The 22,287-nt window shown below is 42.8% G+C and overlaps 1 protein-coding gene across 1 annotated transcript in view; it reads left to right on the top strand.

Moving 5' to 3' along the window:
- The first annotated feature begins 1,158 nt into the window (after positions 1-1,158).
- Positions 1,159-22,287, top strand: part of LOC110507903 (serine/threonine-protein kinase NLK) — a 92,635-nt gene continuing 71,506 nt past the window's right edge. The window contains exon 1 of the mRNA XM_036964616.1: positions 1,159-2,821. Coding sequence (XP_036820511.1) covers positions 2,367-2,821 — 455 coding nt within the window. The 5' untranslated portion in view covers positions 1,159-2,366. The remainder of the gene's footprint in view (positions 2,822-22,287) is intronic.

Below are 22,287 nucleotides of genomic sequence, written 5' to 3'. Positions count from 1 at the left end.
TAAACATACTCCCCAGACACAGAGAGAGACTATAGTAAACATACTCCCCAGACACAGAGCGAGAGAGAGACTATAGTAAATATACTCCCCAGAGACAGAGAGAGAGAGACTATAGTAAACATACTCCCCAGACACAGAGAGAGAGACTATAGTAAACCGACACAGAGAGAGACTATAGTAAACATACTCCCCAGACACAGAGCGAGAGAGAGACTATAGTAAACCGACACAGAGAGAGACTATAGTAAATATACTCCCCAGACACAGAGAGAGAGACTATAGTAGCGTTCTCCCCAGACACTAATTAGTGGCAATATTTAATGAGATATATTTGACATATTTACTTGGACTGCAGGTGTCTATGGCTGCCCACCTGAACTTGTCAGACCATGATGTTCAGAATCTCTCAAAGCAATGTACCTGGATCTTTCTGCAGGGATGTGATAGTTACACCACCTCAGAGAGGGGCAACAAAAATGACATTTTATTTGTTGTTATGCTATTGTCTTTTAAGAATGATTATGGTAGAACTTACACTGCATTAAGGTACCGTTTTTGATGGGCGTGTAAAAGGGTTTTCAACCTATAAGATGTTTGTAGAAAGTGAATTATTTGCCTAGTTCGTTTATAAATCTTTAATAGCCTGAACAGGCAGTCGATAACGCATTGGCTAAAGTTGTGTGACCGTGATTTTGATGGGTAACACTGTTACCAAGTGTCTATAATAACAACATGTAGGCTATACAATAAATCAATATTTTTCGGCATGTGTATAGATAGCATATAGGCTAGGCTACTGAACGCAATTTTCAAAACCCTTGCAATATATGAAGAGATGTAAGCAGTTACTGGTTACATTCTATGTCTATCACTGTGCGTAAAAGATAACGTTCTTGTTGAGCGGATAATGATTGGGTCGCGCTCCTCGTGTAATTTCTATGAGCAACTGGAGCTCGTGTTCTCCATTCGGGTTCAACTGTTCTATTCATATTTCACTGCGACCTACAAGTCTAGGTCTCCACAATGGCGGTAGTTTCAAGTGTCCACAGGCCTTGACTTTTGTGGTAAATCCTCGGTTGCTATCTGGATGCAACTGATTGGCTAAAAAACATAAAAAACGTCACAACTCGTCTTTTGATTGGAGCCACAGCCTTCCATCACTGAGTGGTTGTGTTCTCTGGCTGTGCATGTTTCCTAGGTCCTGACAGCACCATCCGGCTGGAGGGAGTCGACACTGGCTGCTTGTTTTCTAAATACAAGGGACTTTTGGATATTTTTTGTTTTTATTCATATTTTCCTTTAATGGATTTATGTGTGTACTGCGTAGGGAGATAGTGTGCGGAACAAGCTGAACACACGGGATCCAATGGGGAAAATAAGTTGACTGTGCTGTCAGAAGAATTTGTTTTCCTCGTTATCCAGAAAAAAATATAGCTAATTTTATCAACATGATTCGGATTTCTGGAGTCTGGGGTTGCGGGAATTGTGACATCTGAGGGAGGACAACGGTCCTTGGGCTATTTCTACAAGACGTCGTAAACGGCAACATTGTATCACATCTCGGTAGCGTTCTCGCTTTGCTTGGGTCTATTTGTTCTTGCAGTCAGTCTACTGCTACATAATATTGGAATTGTTGTTATATGCGGAACATTTGAAGTCTCCCATACTGTTCTTGCAACGCCTACTACAAGTGGCTATCAAGCAAACAACGGTAGCTCGACCTAAAGCCGAATAACTTCTGCAAACTGCATGCAGCACAGGCGGTGGGAACAACGGCGGTGCTGGACCAGACAATATGGCAAACTTGAGTAATGAAAGATGAATGCTGTGCTATTTCCCATGTGATACATATCGGTTTCCCTTTTAATATCAAGAAGGGGAAATTGACCGAGTTTCGCCAGTGGAGAGGGGAACGCCACTTCCAACATGAGGGAGACCTAGGGCCGTGGATAATTTATTTATTGTGGGGGGTGCGGGTTATTTTCTGTCGCATTTTTTATTTAAAAATTGAAACAAAATATACTTAATTTACATTTTAATTATTGCAATAGTTTAGTGGCCTATCTGCTATCGGTGCATGCGGAAGAAAATGTAATTACGAGAAGTAGGTCAGATCCGTGTAATGATAAAGCTTTCAGGGAGAGTGAGGTTGATCTCAGAATTATAGCTGACATGTTTATTTAATTCAAACCTTTTCAAGTTGGTTTTGTTGATTGTATGCATCGGGTCACAACCAATGACCAGTTAAACACCATCTGCCCAATCCTATAGCCTACCTTCACCTGGGATATTATTTTCGCGTAAAATAAAAGGCGCATTTTCACCTATATCCCTCCTTTCCTTTCTTTTTTATTGTTATTGAGTGAATGGCTTTGTGCGGAACAACGGCTGCCAATGCCGCAAAAATGATGGCTGCATACAACGGTGGCGCCTCGGCAGTTGCTGCCCATCACCCGCACCATCACCACCAACTACCGCATCTCCCACCTCCCCATCTCCACCACCATCACCACCCGGGCCAGCATCACTTGCAACACCCCGGCTCTGCCGCCGCTGTCCACCCTGTACAACAACACGCTTCTACAGCAGCAGCTGCAGCGGCAGCCGCGGTAATGCTGAACCCGAGCCAGCAACAACCATACTTTCCCTCGCCAGCTCCTGGACAAGCCCCCGGCCCGGCAGCGGCAGCGGCACCTGCCCAAGTTCAAGCTGCGGCTGTCAAAGCTCACCACCACCATCATCAACACTCGCACCACTTACAGCCGCAGTTGGACATAGAGCCCGACAGACCCATCGGCTATGGAGCTTTTGGGGTGGTCTGGTAAGTGTTACAAATATGTTTACCTACCTTCTGGATGAGGCAAAGAATGTGTGATGCCATGCGCTCTCTCTAAGGAGGCCGTGTGCACGTGACCTGACCTTGTGTAGTAGTAGGCTGCAAAGTTAGATATGAATCAATATGTAGGCCTATGTTGTGATTATGTCAGTAACAGTTACAGTTATTCAACATTTTGGTTCCCATTAGGTGGAATCACAGGCAAAAAAAAAAATCTTCAGAAGTGAGACTGAACTCACCTCCCCTATATCCCCCAATACTCAAAATCTAGGTATGTTTATGTACTGTTTAGTAGCTTATTAAGCATATCCAATTTCTAAGGTTGAGGTGAAAAAAATGTGAGTGTGAAGGTGGGGGGGTAAATAGCTTTTGATACACAGCTCTCTGATCCAGGGACCTGTCCTGTGGGTAACATCCCCAGATTTAACCATAAACTGTTTTTAAGACTTGGGATTAGGCTTTCATCTGTTTCTGGGCTCTCTTCAAGGGGCCAAGGCTCCCAACCTGGCCATGTTCAAGTGCCTTAGTTTTGGAAATACATTAGTTGGCCTATAGAACCACATTGCGTTCTTCGCTTCTTCAAAGTACAGAGCACATGTGGATTCCGAGGGGCCTTGATGTTGCTACCAGTGCAATAACATTGTAATTACTACTACAGTATTACTGCAGCACTGTTATCACTCAGCAAGTGTCCTGTTTGTCAGTGATCAGTCAGTCAGACTCTACCTGCCATTTTCTTTTCTCCACTCTAAAAACAACCCATTAATATACCTATGCTACTCCTACTGTACATCTCGAGGGGCCATATAGGGCGATTCCACGCCAGCGGGAGCTGAATAATTTTTTTTGTATCTGAGTTTTCGGGCAATTCTTACCTAGAAACTTTATTGGGAGGAAGTATGTTTGAAATGCTTTTTACATTTGTATCATGATGAAAGTGGGCATTTTAGGCCCTTTTTAGACCTATACACTGAGTGTACAAAACATTATGAACTAATCTTTCCATGACAGACTGACCAGGTGAATCCAGGTGAAAGCTATGATCCCTTACTGTTGTCACCTGTTAAATCCACTTCAATCAGCGTAGATGAAGGGGAGGAACAGGTTAAAGGATTTTTAATCCTTGAGACGTGGATTGCGTTTGTGTGCCATTGAAAGGGTGAATGGGCAAGACAGAAGATTTAAGTGCCTTTGAACGGGGTATGGTAGTAGAAGCCAGGAGCACCAGTTTGAGTGTGTCAAGAACTACAACACTGTTGGGTTTTTCCACACTACAGTTTCCTGTGTGAATCAAAAATGGTCCTCCAGCCAAAGGACATCCAGCCAACTTGACACAACTGTGGGAAGCATATTAGTCAACATGGGCCAGCATACCTGTGGAATGCTTTCAACACCATGTAGTGTACTTGTTCTGACTAATTGAGGCTGTTCTGAGGGCAAAGGGGGGTGCAATTCAATATTAGGAAGGTGTTTTGTACACTCAGTGTACATGCCTCCTCCTGTAAGACCTTATGATCCGTGTACCATACATGATACAGACAACATCTTGGTATATTTATTATTCTTATAGTGTGCGCTAACATAATGGAGTATGTTTAGATTCTGAAATACACATTTTCACAGTAATTTATTCAACATTAAAACAATTAATATGAGTATCTCAAATCTACCCTTTTCGAGTTTGGAACAAAATACTCTTCGAAACACATAATATTTCCAGAGTGGGCTCTGATACTTTAAATTATTTTATAGACAGAAATGGACATTATAGGTCATTAACCAATCACAGCCCTCCTTTAGGATTGAACATTCAGCAAATCACCAGCAGAGGGAGTTCCCTTTGAATCCATTTACCATTAACTGTGTTGGTGGTGCTCAATGATCAGAACTTCAGAATTAGCAAAGTCCTCTCTGGAAATGTGATGTACTTGTAGAGTATATTGTTACGAACAATATGTCTTAAAATTAACTAAACCTAAAAGGGTTGTTTTGAGATATTCATATTTTTTATGTTGAATAAATGACTGTGAAAGTGTATATTTCAGAATCTAGACATTACTCCATATGTTAAAGCACACTATAAGGAGTATAATGACACTAATATGTTGTCTGTATCATGTATGGTTCACGAATCATACAGTCTTACAGGAGGCATGTATAGGCCTAAAATGGCCACTTTCATCAGGATTTTCTCAAAAATAATTTGTGATACAAATGTAATAAGCATTTCAAACATGCTTCCTCCCAATAAAGTTTCTATGTGAGAATTGCCAGAACAATCTGAGACCCAAAATAAATTCCGCTGCCATGGAATCCCTCTATAGGTACAGTTGAAGTCGGAAGGTTACATACACCTTAGCCAAATACATTTAAACTCAGTTTTTCACCATTCCTGACATTTAATCAGAGTAAAAATTCCCTGTCTTAGGTCAGTTAGGATCACCACTTTATTTTAAGAATGTGAAATGTCAGAATAATAGTAGAGAGTGATTTATTTATCACATTCCCAGTGGGTCAGAAGTTTACATACACTCAATTAGTATTTGATAGAATTGCCTTTAAATCGTTTAACTTGGATCAAACATTTCAGGTAGCCTTCCACAAGCTTCCCACAATAAGCTGGGTGAATTTTGGCCCATTCCTCCTGACAGAGCTGGTGTAACTGAGTCAGGTTTGTTAGGCCTCCTTTCTCGCACACACTTTTTCAGTTCTGCCCACAAATATTTCTATGGGATTGAGGTCAGGGCTTTGTGATGTCAACTCTGATACATTGACTTTGTTGTCCTTAAGCCATTTTGCCACAACTTTGGAAGTATGCTTGGGGTCATTGTCCATTAGGAAGACCCATTTGTGACCCATTTAACTTCCTGACTGATGTCTTGAGATGTTGCTTCAATATATACTCATAATTTTTGTTCCTTGTGATTACATTTATTTTGTGAAGTGCACCATTCCCTCATGCAGCAAAGCACCCCCACAACATGATGCTGCCACCCCCTGTGCTTCACGGTTGGGATGATGTTCTTCGGCTTGCATGCCTCCCCCTTTTTCCTCCAAACATAACAATGGTCAATATGGCCAAACAGTTCTATTTTTATTTAATCAGACCAGAAAAGTACAATCTTCGTCCCATGTGCAGTTGCAAACCGTAGTCTGGCTTTTTTATGGCGGTTTTGGAGCAGTGGCTTCTTCCTTGCTGAGGGGCCTTTCAGGTTATGTCTATATAGGACATGTTTTACTGTGGATATAGATACTTTTGTACCTGTTTCCTCCAGCATCTTCACAAGGTCCCTTGCTGTTGTTCTGGGATTGATTTGCACTTTTCACACAAGTACATTCATCGCTAGGAGACAGAACGCGTCTCTTGCCTGAGCGGTATGACGGCTGCGTGGTCCCATGGTGGTTATACTTGCGGACTATTGTTTGTACAGATGAATGTGGTACCTTCAGGCGTTTGGAAATTGCTCCCAAGGATCAACCAGACTTGTGGAGGTCTACAATTTAATTTCCGAGGTCTTGGCTGATTGCTTGACATTATAGAAAAATCAAAAGAAAAGAGGCACTGAGTTTGAAGGTAGGCCTTGAAATACATCCACAGGTACACCTCCAATTGACTCAAATGATGTAAATTAGCCTATCAGAAGCTTGACATAATTTTCTGGAATTTTACAAGTTGTTTAAAGGCGCTGTCAACTTAGTGTATGTAAACTTCTGACCCACTGGAATTGTGATACAGTGAATTATAAGTGAAATAATCTGTACCTTAAACAATTGTTGGAAAAATGACTTGTTATGCGCAAAGTAGATGTCCTAACCGACTTGCCAAAACTATAGTTTGTTAACAAGAAATTTGTGGAGTGGTTGAAAAACAAGTTTTAATGACTCCAACCTAAGTGTATGTAAATTTCCGACTTCAACTGTATTTAAGTAATATGTTGTTGGCCCCACCTAGTCTTCCAGTGGCATTAGAGAACATTCCACCCTATGGCTTACTCCCATCAGTTTCCATCAGATCTGAAAACAGTTAAGGGATAAAGGGTTATTTTGGGGCTGGGCATATACAGTATCTCTAGCTGGGCTTATGTTTGGAGTTGGATGGTAATGAATTCTACTTGTTGTAGTCTTTCCTGCACACACCATTGGTCAGGGTCACCGTCTTCCCCCTCCTACTTTTCCTGCTCCCCCTGTTCCGTGCATCCCCAGCAACACCAGACCGCCTCTTTAATCTTAGCCTGACCTTTCCTCAAAATCACTTTCTGTTGCTCATTGTCTGATTTTAATCTGCACCACTGCTGACCGCCTGGATATTTATAGCGCTGTACTCGCTAAAGGCACAAAGGTTTTCAGGAGCTTGCCCCTCCCTCCCAGAGACCCATCCAGCTGAGCACTCAAGGCCTCTTATTTTAAAAACAAAGTTGCACTCAGACTCAGTCCAATGTGTTTTTAATGTATTTCAGTACTAAATATTAATCTTGAAAATACAGCTTCATAATGAGGAGGGGGTTTACAAAGCTTGGTGGGAGGTTTAGTCTGATCAGGCAAACGTCAGCAATGTAAGGATTTTCTGTTGGTGAAATTCCAATGATTAATTAATAATTGGAATATGACAGTTTTCCGACCAGGTGTTCAAGGAATGGTAGTGTTTATTTATGGTTTATTTGTTCTAAAAATCGATATAAAAGCTCTATATATGGACCCTTTCTTTCTAAAATTATCTACTGAAATTGTTACAACCGCTATTACCAGCCTGTTCAACCTCTCTTTCGTGTCGTCTGAATTTCCCAAAGATTGGAAAGCAGCTGCGGTCATCCCCCTCTTCAAAGGGGGGGGACACTCTTGACCCAAACAGACCTATATCTATCCTACCCTGCCTTTCTAAGGTCTTCGAAAGCTCAGTCAACAAACATATTACCGACCATTTCGAATCTCACCATACCTTCTCCGCTATGCAATCTGGTTTCAGAGCTGGTCATGGGTGTACCTCAGCCACGCTCAAGGTCCTAAACGATATCTTAACCGCCATCGATAAGAAACAATACTGTGTAGTGGTATTCATTGACCTGGCCAAGGCTTTCGACTCTGTCAATCACCACATCCTCATCGGCAGATTCGATAGCTGTGGTTTCTCAAATGATTGTCTCGCCTGGTTCACCAACTACTTCTCTGATAGAGTTCAGTGTGTCAAATCGGAGGACCTGTTGTCCGGGCCTCTGGCAGTCTCTATGGGGGTGCCACAGGGTTCAATTCTTGGACTGACTCTCTTCTCTGTATACATCAATGATGTCGCTCTTGCTGCTGGTGAGTCTCTGATCCACCTCTACGCAGACTACACCATTCTGTATACTTCTGGCCCTTCTTTGGACACTGTGTTAACAACCCTCCGGGCAAGCTTCAATGCCATACAACTCTCCTTCTGTGGCCTCCAATTGCTCTTAAATACAAGTAAAACTAAATGCATGCTCTTCAACCGATCGCTACCAGCACCTGTCCGCCCGTCCAACATCACTACTCTGGACGGTTCTGACTTAGAAAATGTGGACAACTACAAATACCTAGGTGTCTGGTTAGACTGTAAACTCTCCTCCCAGACTCATATCAAACATCTCCAATCCAAAGTTAAATCTAGAATTTGCTTCCTACTTCGCAACAAAGCATCCTTCACTCATGCTGCCAAACATACCCTTGTAAAACTGACCATCCTACCAATCCTCGACTTCGGCGATGTCATTTACAAAATAGCCTCCAATACCCTACTCAATAAATTGGATGCAGTCTATCACAGTGCCATCCGTTTTGTCACCAAAGCCCCATATACTACCATCACATACTACCATCACTGCGACCTGTATGCTCTCGTTGGCTGGCCCTCGCTTCATACCCACTGGCTCCAGGTCATCTACAAGACCCTGCTAGGGAAAGTCCCCTCTTATCTCAGCTCGCTGGTCACCATAGCAGCACCCACCTGTAGCACGCGCTCGTGCAGGTATATCTCTCTGGTCACCCCCAAAACCAATTCTTCCTTTGGCCGCCTCTCCTTCCAGTTCTCTGCTACCAATGACTGGAACGAACTACAAAAATCTCTGAAACTGGAAACACTTATCTCCCTCACTAGCTTTAAGCACCAGCTGCCAGAGCAGCTCACAGATTACTGCACCTGTACATAGCCCATCTATAATTTAGCCCAAACAACTACCTCTCCCCCTACTGTATTTATTTATTTATTTTGCTCCTTTGCACCCCATTATTTCTATCTTTACTTTGCACTTTCTTCCAATGCAAATCTACCATTCCAGTGTTTTTACTTGCTATATTGTATTTACTTCGCCACCATGGCCTTTTTTTTGCCTTTACCTCCCTTATCTCACCTTATTTGCTCACATTGTATATAGACTTATTTTTCTACTGTATTATTTACTCCATGTGTAACTCTGTGTTGTCGTATGTGTCGAACTGCTTTGCTTTATCTTGGCCAGGTCGCAATTGTAAATGAGAATTTGTTCTCAACTTGCCTACCTGGTTAAATAAAGGTGAAATAAAATAAATAAATAAATATAAACGGATTATATAGGCTACATGTGAGCAGACCAACACCAGTGCTGGCCTGGCAGGCACATGATCAGGGATATCCCGAAGCAGTGGTGGCTACCTTCAACACCATCTAAGTTGGAGGTCTGACTCCAACTTAGATGGTGTTGAAGGTAGCCACCACTGCTTCGGGATATCCCTGATCATGTGCCTGCCAGGCCAGCACTGGTGTTGGTCTGCTCACATGTAGCCTATATAATCCGTGGAGTTAGTTAAAGCCATAAGTAACTGCATAGCTATCCGTTCCAAACCAGAGCCAAAATACGGGGCAGGAAACCTGCAGTGGGGGGCTATTAGTTATCAGTGGACCGTCTCCCTTGGAGTGCCCTCCAGTGCAGTAAATGCATCGAAGTGCTCAGTAATGCGTGCAGTGATGCGTGCAGCTGTGAAATGTGGAGTAAATTGGCTTTGCCCTGGCATAGAGAGCTTGTGTCATGTGCTCAACTGGGTACAGCCCAGATGGAATTCGGCTTCTCAGGTTAAATTTTAATTCCTTTGGCTATCTATACGCTTAAGCCAAGGGCTCTAAAACTAGCAGCACATGGCAGTGTAGCTAATCTCTTCCTATGGGAAAAGAGGATATTTTGTCTTGCATTGAGTGTTTATCCATTGATGCTCTTAGTTAGATTATTCATGTGCATTCATGCATGTTGCGACCGGACTTTTGACCGAAGAATCTTAGTTCCACAATGGTTGGGAATGATTACTTGTGGTGGGCGAAGGAGAGGTTGTTATTGTAAAGTGGGGGTGACTGGGCCGACTTCACAAAGATAATCAGTCAAATCTTTATTTAGAAATGAATGACTCTAGGAAAGGGCAAACATTTTATTTGAAGAAAATATGAATTCATATCTTCGAAATAAAAATCCCAGAAGTTATCAACCACCTTTCTTTCATCCATCCTGTGTTTTCAGATCAGTGTACCAAAGGAGATTAGGATAGGAGTCTATAAAAACAACACCTGTTGAGAAGCTGGCTCCACTCTGATTACATCTGTCTGTTTGTCTGTCTGCTCCAGGAGTGTACTGGACCCAGCTGATCTCTCTCTCTACTTCTCAACCAAACTTTACTCTAAAGTCCAACAGGTATTTGTTGTTATCAAAGCGGTTCCAAAACCAAACCATTTGCTTCTGTAACTAACACAGTTGTAAGAAGCATTAGACATGGGTAAACTGTAACATTTTGAATAGAATTATGTTTTTGTGACTGTAAACGAAGGACAGTAGAGCTTGTAGAATATGTCTGTCTTCATATTTTGTGCAGGAGGTGCTGCTTATGTTAGGAATGTACTGGGTCGTTTTAATGGCCTCTAGCTACACTGCCATGTGCTGCTAGTTTTAATCTCCTCCTATGGGAAAAGAGGATATTTTGTCTTGCATTGAGTGTTTAGCCATTGATGCTCTTAGCTAGATTATTCATGTAGATTATTCGTAGCACGCGCTCCAGCAGGTATATCTCACTGGTCACCCCCAAAGCCAATTCCTCCTTCAGCCGCTTTTCCTTCCAGTTCTCTGCTGCCAATGACTGGAACGAACTGCAAAAATCACTGAGGCTGGAGACTCATATCTCACTCACTAGCTTTAAGCACCAGCTGTCAGAGCAGCTCACTGCACCTGTACATAGCCATCTGTAAATAGCCCATCCAACTGCCTCATCACCATATTGTTATTTATTTTATTTATTTTGCTCCTTTTCACCCCAGTACCGCTACTTGCACCCTCATCTTCTGCACATCTATCACCCCAGTGTTTAATTTGCCATACTGTAATAATTTCGCCACTATGGCCTATTTATGGCCTCACCACCCTTATCCTACCTCATTTGCACACACTGTATATATCAAATCAAATGTATTTATATAGCCCTTCTTAGATCAGCTGATATCTCAAAGTGCTGTACAGAAACCCAGCCTAAAACCCCAAACAGCAAGCAATGCAGGTGTAGAAGCACGGTGGCAAGGAAAAACTCACTAGAAAGGCCAAAACCTAGGAAGAAACCTAGAGAGGAACCAGGCTATGGGTGGCCAGTCCTCTTCTGGCTGTGGTGGGTGGAGATTATAACAGAACATGGCCAAGATGTTCTTAAATGACCAGCATGGTCAAATAATAATAATCACAGTAGTTGTCGAGGGTGCAACAGGTCAGCACCTCAGGAGTAAATGTCAGTTGGCTTTTCATAGCTGATCATTGAGAGTATCTCTACCGCTCCTGCTGTCTCTAGAGAGTTGAAAACAGCAGGTCTGGGACAGGTAGCATGTCCGGTAAACAGGTCAGGGTTCCATAGCCGCAGGCAGAATAGGTGAAACTGGAGCATATATATATAAACTTTCTCTATTGTATTATTGACTGTATGTTTGTTTATTCCATGTGTAACTCTGTTGTTGTTTGTGTCGCACTGCTTTGCTTTATCTTGGCCAGGTCACAGTTGGAAATGAGAACTTGTTCTCAACTAGCCTACCTGGTTAAATAAAGGTTAGCTGTTAGCTGGGGTTTGATCCTTGTGTGGAATGTGTTTGTGTGGTCACAAAGAGATGAGTGGGGTTTGATCCTTATGTGGAATGTGTTTGTGTGGTCACAGAGAGATGAGTGGGGTTTGATCCTTGTGTGGAATGTGTTTGTGTGGTCACAGAGAGATGAGTGGGGTTTGATCCTTATGTGGAATGTGTTTGTGTGGTCACAGAGAGATGAGTGGAGTTTGATCCTTATGTGGAATGTGTTTGTGTGGTCACAGAGAGATGAGTGGGGTTTGATCCTTGTGTGGAATGTGTTTGTGTGGTCACAAAGAGATGATTGGGGTTTGATCCTTGTGTGGAATGTGTTTGTGTGGTCACAAAGAGATGATTGGGGTTTGATCCTTATGTGGAATGTGTTTGTGTGGTCACAGAGAGATGATTGGGGTTTGATCCTTGTGTGGAATGTGTTTGTGTGGTCACAAAGAGATGATTGGGGTTTGATCCTTGTGTGGAATGTGTTTGTGTGGTCACAAAGAGATGATTGGGGTTTGATCCTTATGTGGAATGTGTTTGTGTGGTCACAGAGAGATGATTGGGGTTTGATCCTTGTGTGGAATGTGTTTGTGTGGTCATAAAGAGATGAGTGGGGTTTGAGGTGTTAAGACCTGCCCCCTCCTCCTTAGCCTAATAACTCTCTCTCTCTCACTCACATACACACACACACACATCCTTCTGGTTTATTGGTTCAAAGAGGCTGCTTGTTCCCAGTTGCCATCTTCATGTTTGTAACCTGATATTCTTTATTCCAGTATTGTTTTAAAGAGTTGAGAAAGTGAGGAAAGGTTCAGACTTGTGTGTGTGTGTTTTTCTCTCTTGCCTTGCCCTGTGTCAGACTCATTGACCTGTGTGACCTGCAGTGAGATGCTGATCAAACGCTGGTCAGGTCACTCTTCCAGAAGTGTTTGCAAGGCAGGTGAAATAGATTTAGACTACAAACGCTGCTGATTGAGCTTAAGAGAAACATTAGGAGGTGAATGACAATCAATGGATTAATGATGACATCAGTTAATTTAACTGTTTAATTGTTAACCTTCATGTGCAGGTACAATACCTGGGTAAATGAGAGACTAGAAGTATATCAAAAGATTAGAACAACAAGCAAATACATTTTTGAAAACCTTACATCAGACTTTAAGAGAAAGCTAGTCTTACCCTCAGTTAAAGTTCTTTTACACTAAAGCTACCTTATTCAGGACATAATATGTAACTAGTCTCTGACTGGTCTTCTGGTAATCCACACATTATCCAATGTCGCTGATTCCAGGGCTGACATGAAGGAAGTGCTGCGTTTACAGTGACCTTTGACCCTCTGTTGCTCACAATGACCGTTGCACAGCACACCACCATACTTGCAGCTCAATACCAACTTTACAGTTCACCAACACAGCACCGTCATTGTGTGTATCGTGTCGTGTCCCAGTCAACAAAACAAAACACCCCTTTCCCCAGATTATCCATGTTAACCATTGGCTTTCCAGCCTCATTCACTGTCGTTTCTTTGTTTTTTTGGGATGATTATGAAGCCTGCAGACTGGCTGCTTGAGACTTTTAATACCCTGAGCATAAAAGGCTCTCAGACAGCCTGTTTTCTTTAAAGCAGCAGCAGCCACGTCAGTCAGAAGCAGCTCTTAAGAGGCCTGCATTTGGCAGATGCACAGACTAAGACGAGCGGCGAGCGCAGGACTTACCTTTTGAAGTACTGCTGGGGTGAAGGGAGGGAAATACTGTTATGGATATATGTCTGTTTAACCCTACAGTCACCTGCGGCTGGCAGCTTATCCCAGACCTCGTTGACCCTGTCCACAACTCCACACTTCATAACAGCAATCAACAGCTGTTTCAGAATGTTCCTAGTACGCAGAGGGGGTCCAGATTGCGGTAGTCATGTAACTGGGGGTTTTAGCTCAAATCAAATAAAAAACTATCCATGCTTGTTTGCTTAGCTTAGCTGATCTTGGCTGAGAAACTGACAAAGAAGCCTCACAATAGAGAGAACACACTGTCTGATGTCAGTTGTCGTATGTGAATGTTTTGTAATCGGCGCAATCGGTCGGCCCTAGATCGTATAAAAAAAAAGTATGCAATTGATGAGGCAGAACTCAAATGCCTGTTAAAATACTAATCAGAGAGAGTGTCTCTTTAGCTTTGCTGAAGCAGGGATGACGAATGCTTGACAGTGTCCCTCTCATCCTTAGAAAATTCAGCTGTTAATTAAAAATGCATTGCCAAAGACGACATCTTGATTTAAAGGCCTGGCACTCATGTTTATTTTTAGCTTCTCTATTAGATTGTGAGCACGTTTCCCAAAGAGAGCATTTCCCATCTGCCTCCTCAGGACTCCTATCCTGAGAATAGGGCTCTCTTTCTTTAGCTGACCTAAGATAGGAAAAATCATATGCTGTTAATTGCTAGGTTTTCCTTAACACTGGGGCAAGATGTACAAATTCAATGTTCTTACTGGTTTGTTACAGACAGAGGGTCCTCTTTGCCACATATGGCCCTCTTGAAGTCACACCAGACTCTTCCACACATAAACCTGTCTTTACATGTGACTCACATGTTACACATACAGCAAGACGTACTGCCTGTGGTCCGCCACTCGGGTGACCAGCTGGCATGACTCAGTGTTTGGTTGACGCTCGTAGGATTGCCATGGAGGAGGGCCAGGAATGCCCACGACTAATGAGCCAGCCCAGCCCAGTGCGCTCTGTGATCTGTGCGTGCTAGAGCTGAGTTAGTACTTATATCCCTGGATATTGGCTCACTGCAAGGCAAGCTGACATGGGATAACTTCAAGCTGATACTTCAGCCTCTCTCTCTCTCTCTCTCTCTCTCTCTCTCTCTCTCTCTCTCTCTCTCTCTCTCTCTCTCTCTCTCTCTCTCTCTCTCTCTCTCTCTCTCTCTCTCTCTCTAACCAATCTTAGTCCTCTTTAAAGTGATCTCTGGGGTAAAAAAAAAAAGCTCAATAACTCAGTTCTCTTTGTATTCACACTGCCCTTGCCTTTGAGTGAGGACTCAGCTCTCTTGCCAGTTCACGTTAACATTTTTGTTGTCCGAGTCCTCTTTCTATTACATAGTTCATGACAATCATACCATTTAGGAAGCTAGTAGATAATTATAATCCAAACATAATATTAACACGTAAATATTACTTGTAACAGGATAAATAGCAGAAGAATAACTGCAGATTGAATAATGCTTAAAAAGTATACTCAATGTAGGCTACTGACCCTTTATAAAAGCCCCCCTTTTTTCGATTTTCGCCTAAAATGACATACCCAAATCTAACTGCCTGTAGCTCAGGCCCTGAAGCAAGGATATGCATAATCTTGGTACCATTTAAAAGCGAACACTTTGAAGTTTGTGGAAATGTGAATTGAATGTAGGAGAATATAATACAATAGATCTGGTAGAAGAAAATACAAAGAAAAACAACAATTTTTTTTTCTATAACCATCTTTGAAATGCAACAACGGTCCCAGTTCTAGCCGTCACTCTGGTTGTAGTTCCGATGGTGTCGACAAGATGGCGTCGACAAGATGGCAGCAGTGTATGTGCAACGTTTCAGACGGATAACTTGAGTATGAGCGAACTGCACGACAGTTAGTGCGATGTCACCCAGGTACATTTGCGCAAATCGTGAAGGAGACATTTGCATTCATATTACATTTTTCTGCAAGAATATCATCAAATCTGTGTACTTGGACTGATTCAGCTTTTCCAGTATTAGTAGCCATATTATAAGTTCAACATTTGCAAAACAACCAGTTTTCATAACTTCATAACTTTGAATGTTCTTTAAATTTTTGTCCAAAAGGGAAAGGCATGCTGTCGCACAAGGTTAGTAGCTACATTTTACGACAGATACAGGGTTTCCGGATACTCCGGTAAAGCCCCGCTCATTGGCTATCTAGCTAGCTTTGTTTGACCCCGATTGGTGCTTATTTGACAAAGTTAGTCATTCAAGTGAAGACCGCCCGCGTCATTGGCGTGCCATGAAGGCATCGCTCTCTGACCTAATATGGTGTTCTATAGGATATACTACACCCCTAATGATAGTCTGGTTACGTTCTAGGATCTCTGAGGAATACATACAAATGTGATTTGACTTGTTGAAACAACGTTTAGGGTTACATTTTCACAGATTCCCTTCTTTGCAAATGGAACGAGTGGAAATACAAAATTAATCGTGCATGCTTTATGGACCCTTTTAAGATATGAAAAAGGATTTTATCTAACAAAACGACACTTCATGTTATCTCCGGGAACCTTTGGATGATAAAACCAGAGCAAGATTTCAGAATGTAAGTACACATTTCACCTTCAGAGGTGAATTTATCAAACCAATCGCAGTGAAAACAGTGTTTTGTTGTTAGGAGCTCTCAAACAATAGCATGGAATTTTTTCGCAGCAATAAATTCTGTAAATTGGACAGTGCTGTTATATTAACAAGAATTTAAGCTTTCAGCTGATATATGACACATATATGTACCGACATTTGTTGTTTCTCTAAAATCTGCATGCAGCGCCATGTGTTATGATCGATTTACAACTGTAACTGTCCCGTTGACGGGACGCCTATCCCTACGAAGTCTATTAGAGCTTGCATTGATTTTGTACCCTATGATGTGATTCTCACCAAATATGTTGGCATTTTCTCACATTATTCAAACCCCACAATCAAAACAATTAAGCTCTTTCGTAGCCTATAGATCACGTCACAAACAAATCATTTAAACGTGTCAGTACAAAACCTTTGGGGAATTTCCATGTATCCTTGACAATCTCTACTCAATGATCAAAAACAGCACGTTTTTTTTATGCGAACCTGCCTGTGCATCTTCTCTCATTTGTCGCACCATTGCTAAGGATTATGGGCAAGGGAACAGTGTTGCAGTAGCCTAGTGTGTGGTACTGGAATAATGACAAGCGATCCTGGAGCGCTTTGTGTTCACATTGCACTAAAAAAGGGAATCGGACCGTGGACTTCAAGCAAACCGAACTCAGTCCACCTCTCGGGAAGGTCTCAGTTCGGTTTGCATCGGGAGCTATTTTGAGGAGTCTGAGTTCTTTTCCAGTGTTCACACTGCACAAAAAAATTAAGCGAACCGCACTAAGGGTTTTGACTGTCCTCTCAGATCAGAGAGGGGAGTTGTCTATGGAGATGTTTACAGGCATGCTCATTGGAACCCCCCTAAACCCCCTGTGTGACAGCGTTTGATTGACTCTCCGTCAGGAAGCAGGAAAACCATGTGTCGTCGTCCTCCATTTACAGTTCCCATCTTCTACCACAACAGTCCCTCCATGGGTGGCACGACGCATTTGTCTAAAGCGTTATCTGGCTCCATAAGTGGCTCAATCCAGGAGACGGTGCAAATAGTCATTATTTTGACTGTGTTTTTTCATGTGCATTGAATCTGTATGAAGCTGCACCTCCAAACAATGATGCTCAATTGTTTGTAGCGAGAGGCCACATTAACTAGTGTTTGTCAATTGAGACAAACTTGCAGTTAATAGTGTCCATTGTGCTACTAGTGAAGTTCTCTTATACTTGAAATGCCAGTATTTCTTGCATAATGAGTGTATGGTCATTGAAATATGATAATAATAGGTTTTTATTGACACATGGAAATAAGAATATGTAACACTTGGGATTGAAATTGCTATTATACCTGTGAAGTAACACTGTAGTATTAACACATTGTAATTGCATTTTTGTTATAACACAAGAGGAACAGTGACTGCAACTTATCCATTTGCATAACTAAAGTTACTTTAGTTTATGTTGCGGTACGGGTCAAAAAACACTAGCATAACATTTGATAATAGAAATGCAATGATTGACTGGTGTTTGTAATATTTTGCATTACAAATTCAAGCCTCTTTATGCTCCCTTCAGTTGTTAAAGTAAATTCATTAAAATTCTATTTCTTTATGTGATTAAGGTTTAATTTTCTGACTTTAAATTGCCTGCTTGAAACTAATGGTGTTGCAGCAGGTGTTCTTAGAGAATCTGTTCAACTGTTGAATGTGTTTTGGGACCATGGCAGGATGGTCCCAGAACCAGGGGACCACGTTGGAAACAAGTGAATTTCATGTTATCCCCAGGGTAATACTCTGTGCATCTTTTTCCCTCAGAAAATCAAATCAATCATTTAGAATTTCAAACTGTAATCCTGAACCCTTTCCTCTATTGTTCATAAACCAGTGACAAACTGTCTAATGGTTTGATATAGTTTCCTTTCACCTAAGATGGTGTCATCAACAGCCAAAGGTTTTGACACCAAAGCAGCAGTTGGCTAGCGTTTACTGTGACTTGTTTTCCGTAGAGTGGGAAATATTTTTTTCTGGGTGGCTAGCCTGGGTTGTAAGGGGTGGCTAGGCTTGTGGGGTGGTAAGGGGAAGCCTTGGGTGTGTCTGTGCTGCTGTAGGCCATGTTATCTGCGTGTAAAACCTTCCTCTCTGCACAGACCAGGCTGCTACTCACTTCCTGCTGACATCAAGTGAAGGTCTGGAGAGATCACACAGAGTAAACTGCATGGCCCACTACCTCACTCTCAATTAGCAGGGCTACCTTTCAATTGGTGTGTGTCTGTGTGTGTGTTCCCTGCCCAGCTTCCTCACCCAGGTTTTTGCTGACTCTGGGCATCTGCAACAAATAAAATAATCAATCATGTCCTTTAGGGCAGCAGCTGCACTGGATGTAATTGTTCCTTTTCTGCCATTAACGTTGATTTAGTTTTCCTTGTAGTGGGTGGAGTTTTTCTTGCTGCCTAGTTTCCTTCAGCATTACTGTCAAGCTTATGTCCTTCCTAGCCAGCCAGCCAGCCAAGCACATCCCTCTCCCAATGATCCTCCGTTGTTAGGCGGAAACCATATGGTTGGCTCCCTGATCCTATTTCAAAGGGTTTACCTTGGGGGTGGCGTGCGTGTTTGTGTGTAGCTGGCTGAGAGGGCTGCTCTCTGCTAATGACCCAGACTTGCCCTTCTGCCCCTGGCTGTACTGAGCCTCTGCTGCAGCAGCATCTTCACCGTATAGGACCTAGGCTGACTAAGCCCCCTTCGTCCTTCCTAGCTAAAGAGCAGGACTGACCCCGGGGGCACATACAGCTTTGTAACTCCAACACAATACCATGCAGTACAGTTAATGGGGGCTCTTACTCCTACAGGACCAAGAGCCTCTTCTGTGTTAGAGAGCAGATAAAGAAGGCAGGAGAAGCCAGGCTGAATGTACTGTGCTGTGTGTGTAGCAGTACACTAGCTGAATGTACTGTGCTGTGTGTGTAGCAGTACACTAGCGGAATGTACTGTGCTGTGTGTGTAGCAGTACACTAGCTGAGTGTATTGTGCTGTGTGTGTAGCAGTACACTAGATGAGTGTACTGTGCTGTGTGTGTAGCAGTACACTAGATGAATGAACTGTGCTGTGTGTGTAGCAGTACACTAGGTGAGTGTACTGTGCTGTGTGTGTAGCAGTACACTAGCTGAGTGTACTGTGCTGTGTGTGTAGCAGTACACTAGCTGAGTGTACTGTGCTGTGTGTGTAGCAATACACTAGGTGAATGTACTGTGCTGTGTGTGTGTAGCAGTACACTAGCTGAATGTACTGTGCTGTGTGTGTAGCAGTACACTAGCTGAATGTACTGTGCTGTGTGTGTGTGTGTGTGTGTGTGTGTGTGTAGCAGTACACTAGCTGAATGTACTGTGCTGTGTGTGTAGCAGTACACTAGATGAATGAACTGTGCTGTGTGTGTAGCAGTACACTAGATGAATGTACTGTGCTGTGTGTGTGTGTGTGTGTGTGTGTGTAGCAGTACACTAGCTGAATGTACTGTGCTGTGTGTGTAGCAGTACACTAGATGAATGAACTGTGCTGTGTGTGTAGCAGTACACTAGGTGAATGTACTGTGCTGTGTGTGTAGCAGTACACTAGGTGAATGTACTGTGCTGTGTGTGTAGCAGTACACTAGCTGAATGTACTGTGCTGTGTGTGTAGCAGTACACTAGATGAATGAACTGTGCTGTGTGTGTAGCAGTACACTAGGTGAATGTACTGTGCTGTGTGTGTAGCAGTACACTAGCTGAATGTACTGTGCTGTGTGTGTAGCAGTACACTAGGTGAATGTACTGTGCTGTGTGTGTAGCAGTACACTAGATGAATGTACTGTGCTGTGTGTGTAGCAGTACACTAGATGAATGAACTGTGCTGTGTGTGTAGCAGTACACTAGCTGAATGTACTGTGCTGTGTGTGTAGCAGTACACTAGCTGAATGTACTGTGCTGTGTGTGTAGCAGTACACTAGATGAATGTACTGTGCTGTGTGTGTAGCAGTACACTAGGTGAATGTGCTGTGTGTGTAGCAGTACACTAGGTGAATGTACTGTGCTGTGTGTGTAGCAGTAGACTAGGTGAATGTACTGTGCTGTGTGTGTAGCAGTACACTAGCTGAATGAACTGTGCTGTGTGTGTAGCAGTACACTAGGTGAATGTACTGTGCTGTGTGTGTAGCAGTACACTAGGTGAATGTACTGTGCTGTGTGTGTAGCAGTACACTAGATGAATGTACTGTGCTGTGTGTGTAGCAGTACACTAGGTGAATGTACTGTGCTGTGTGTGTAGCAGTACACTAGGTGAATGTACTGTGCTGTGTGTGTAGCAGTACACTAGCTGAATATACTGTGCTGTGTGTGTGTGTGTGTGTGTGTGTGTGTAGCAGTACACTAGGTGAATGTACTGTGCTGTGTGTGTAGCAGTACACTAGGTGAATGTACTGTGCTGTGTGTGTAGCAGTACACTAGATGAATGTACTGTGCTGTGTGTGTAGCAATACACTAGGTGAATGTACTGTGCTGTGTGTGTAGCAGTACACTAGATGAATGTACTGTGCTGTGTGTGTAGCAGTACACTAGCTGAATGTACTGTGCTGTGTGTGTAGCAGTACACTAGGTGAATGTACTGTGCTGTGTGTGTAGCAGTACACTAGCTGAATGTACTGTGCTGTGTGTGTAGCAGTACACTAGATGAATGTACTGTGCTGTGTGTGTAGCAGTACACTAGCTGAATGTACTGTGCTGTGTGTGTAGCAGTACACTAGATGAATGTACTGTGCTGTGTGTGTAGCAGTACACTAGCTGAATGAACTGTGCTGTGTGTGTAGCAGTACACTAGGTGAATGTACTGTGCTGTGTGTGTAGCAGTACACTAGCTGAATGTACTGTGCTGTGTGTGTAGCAGTACACTAGGTGAATGTACTGTGCTGTGTGTGTAGCAGTACACTAGGTGAATGTACTGTGCTGTGTGTGTAGCAGTACACTAGATGAATGTACTGTGCTGTGTGTGTAGCAGTACACTAGATGAATGAACTGTGCTGTGTGTGTAGCAGTACACTAGGTGAATGTACTGTGCTGTGTGTGTAGCAGTACACTAGGTGAATGTACTGTGCTGTGTGTGTAGCAGTACACTAGCTGAATGTACTGTGCTGTGTGTGTAGCAGTACACTAGATGAATGAACTGTGCTGTGTGTGTAGCAGTACACTAGGTGAATGTACTGTGCTGTGTGTGTAGCAGTACACTAGATGAATGTACTGTGCTGTGTGTGTAGCAGTACACTAGATGAATGTACTGTGCTGTGTGTGTAGCAGTACACTAGATGAATGTACTGTGCTGTGTGTGTAGCAGTACACTAGCTGAATATACTGTGCTGTGTGTGTGTGTAGCAGTACACTAGATGAATGAACTGTGCTGTGTGTGTAGCAGTACACTAGGTGAATGTACTGTGCTGTGTGTGTAGCAGTACACTAGCTGAATGTACTGTGCTGTGTGTGTAGCAGTACACTAGGTGAATGTACTGTGCTGTGTGTGTAGCAGTACACTAGATGAATGTACTGTGCTGTGTGTGTAGCAGTACACTAGGTGAATGTACTGTGCTGTGTGTGTAGCAGTACACTAGATGAATGTACTGTGCTGTGTGTGTAGCAGTACACTAGATGAATGTACTGTGCTGTGTGTGTAGCAGTACACTAGCTGAATGTACTGTGCTGTGTGTGTAGCAGTACACTAGGTGAATGTACTGTGCTGTGTGTGTAGCAGTACACTAGCTGAGTGTACTGTGCTGTGTGTGTAGCAGTACACTAGATGAATGTACTGTGCTGTGTGTGTGTGTAGCAGTACACTAGGTGAATGTACTGTGCTGTGTGTGTAGCAGTACACTAGCTGAATATACTGTGCTGTGTGTGTGTGTAGCAGTACACTAGATGAATGAACTGTGCTGTGTGTGTAGCAGTACACTAGGTGAATGTACTGTGCTGTGTGTGTAGCAGTACACTAGATGAATGTACTGTGCTGTGTGTGTAGC

The sequence above is a fragment of the Oncorhynchus mykiss genome, chromosome 27 (genome assembly GCF_013265735.2).
Source record: "Oncorhynchus mykiss isolate Arlee chromosome 27, USDA_OmykA_1.1, whole genome shotgun sequence".
NCBI lineage: Eukaryota > Metazoa > Chordata > Actinopteri > Salmoniformes > Salmonidae > Oncorhynchus > Oncorhynchus mykiss.
This window is presented reverse-complemented; position numbering and strand designations above follow the sequence as displayed.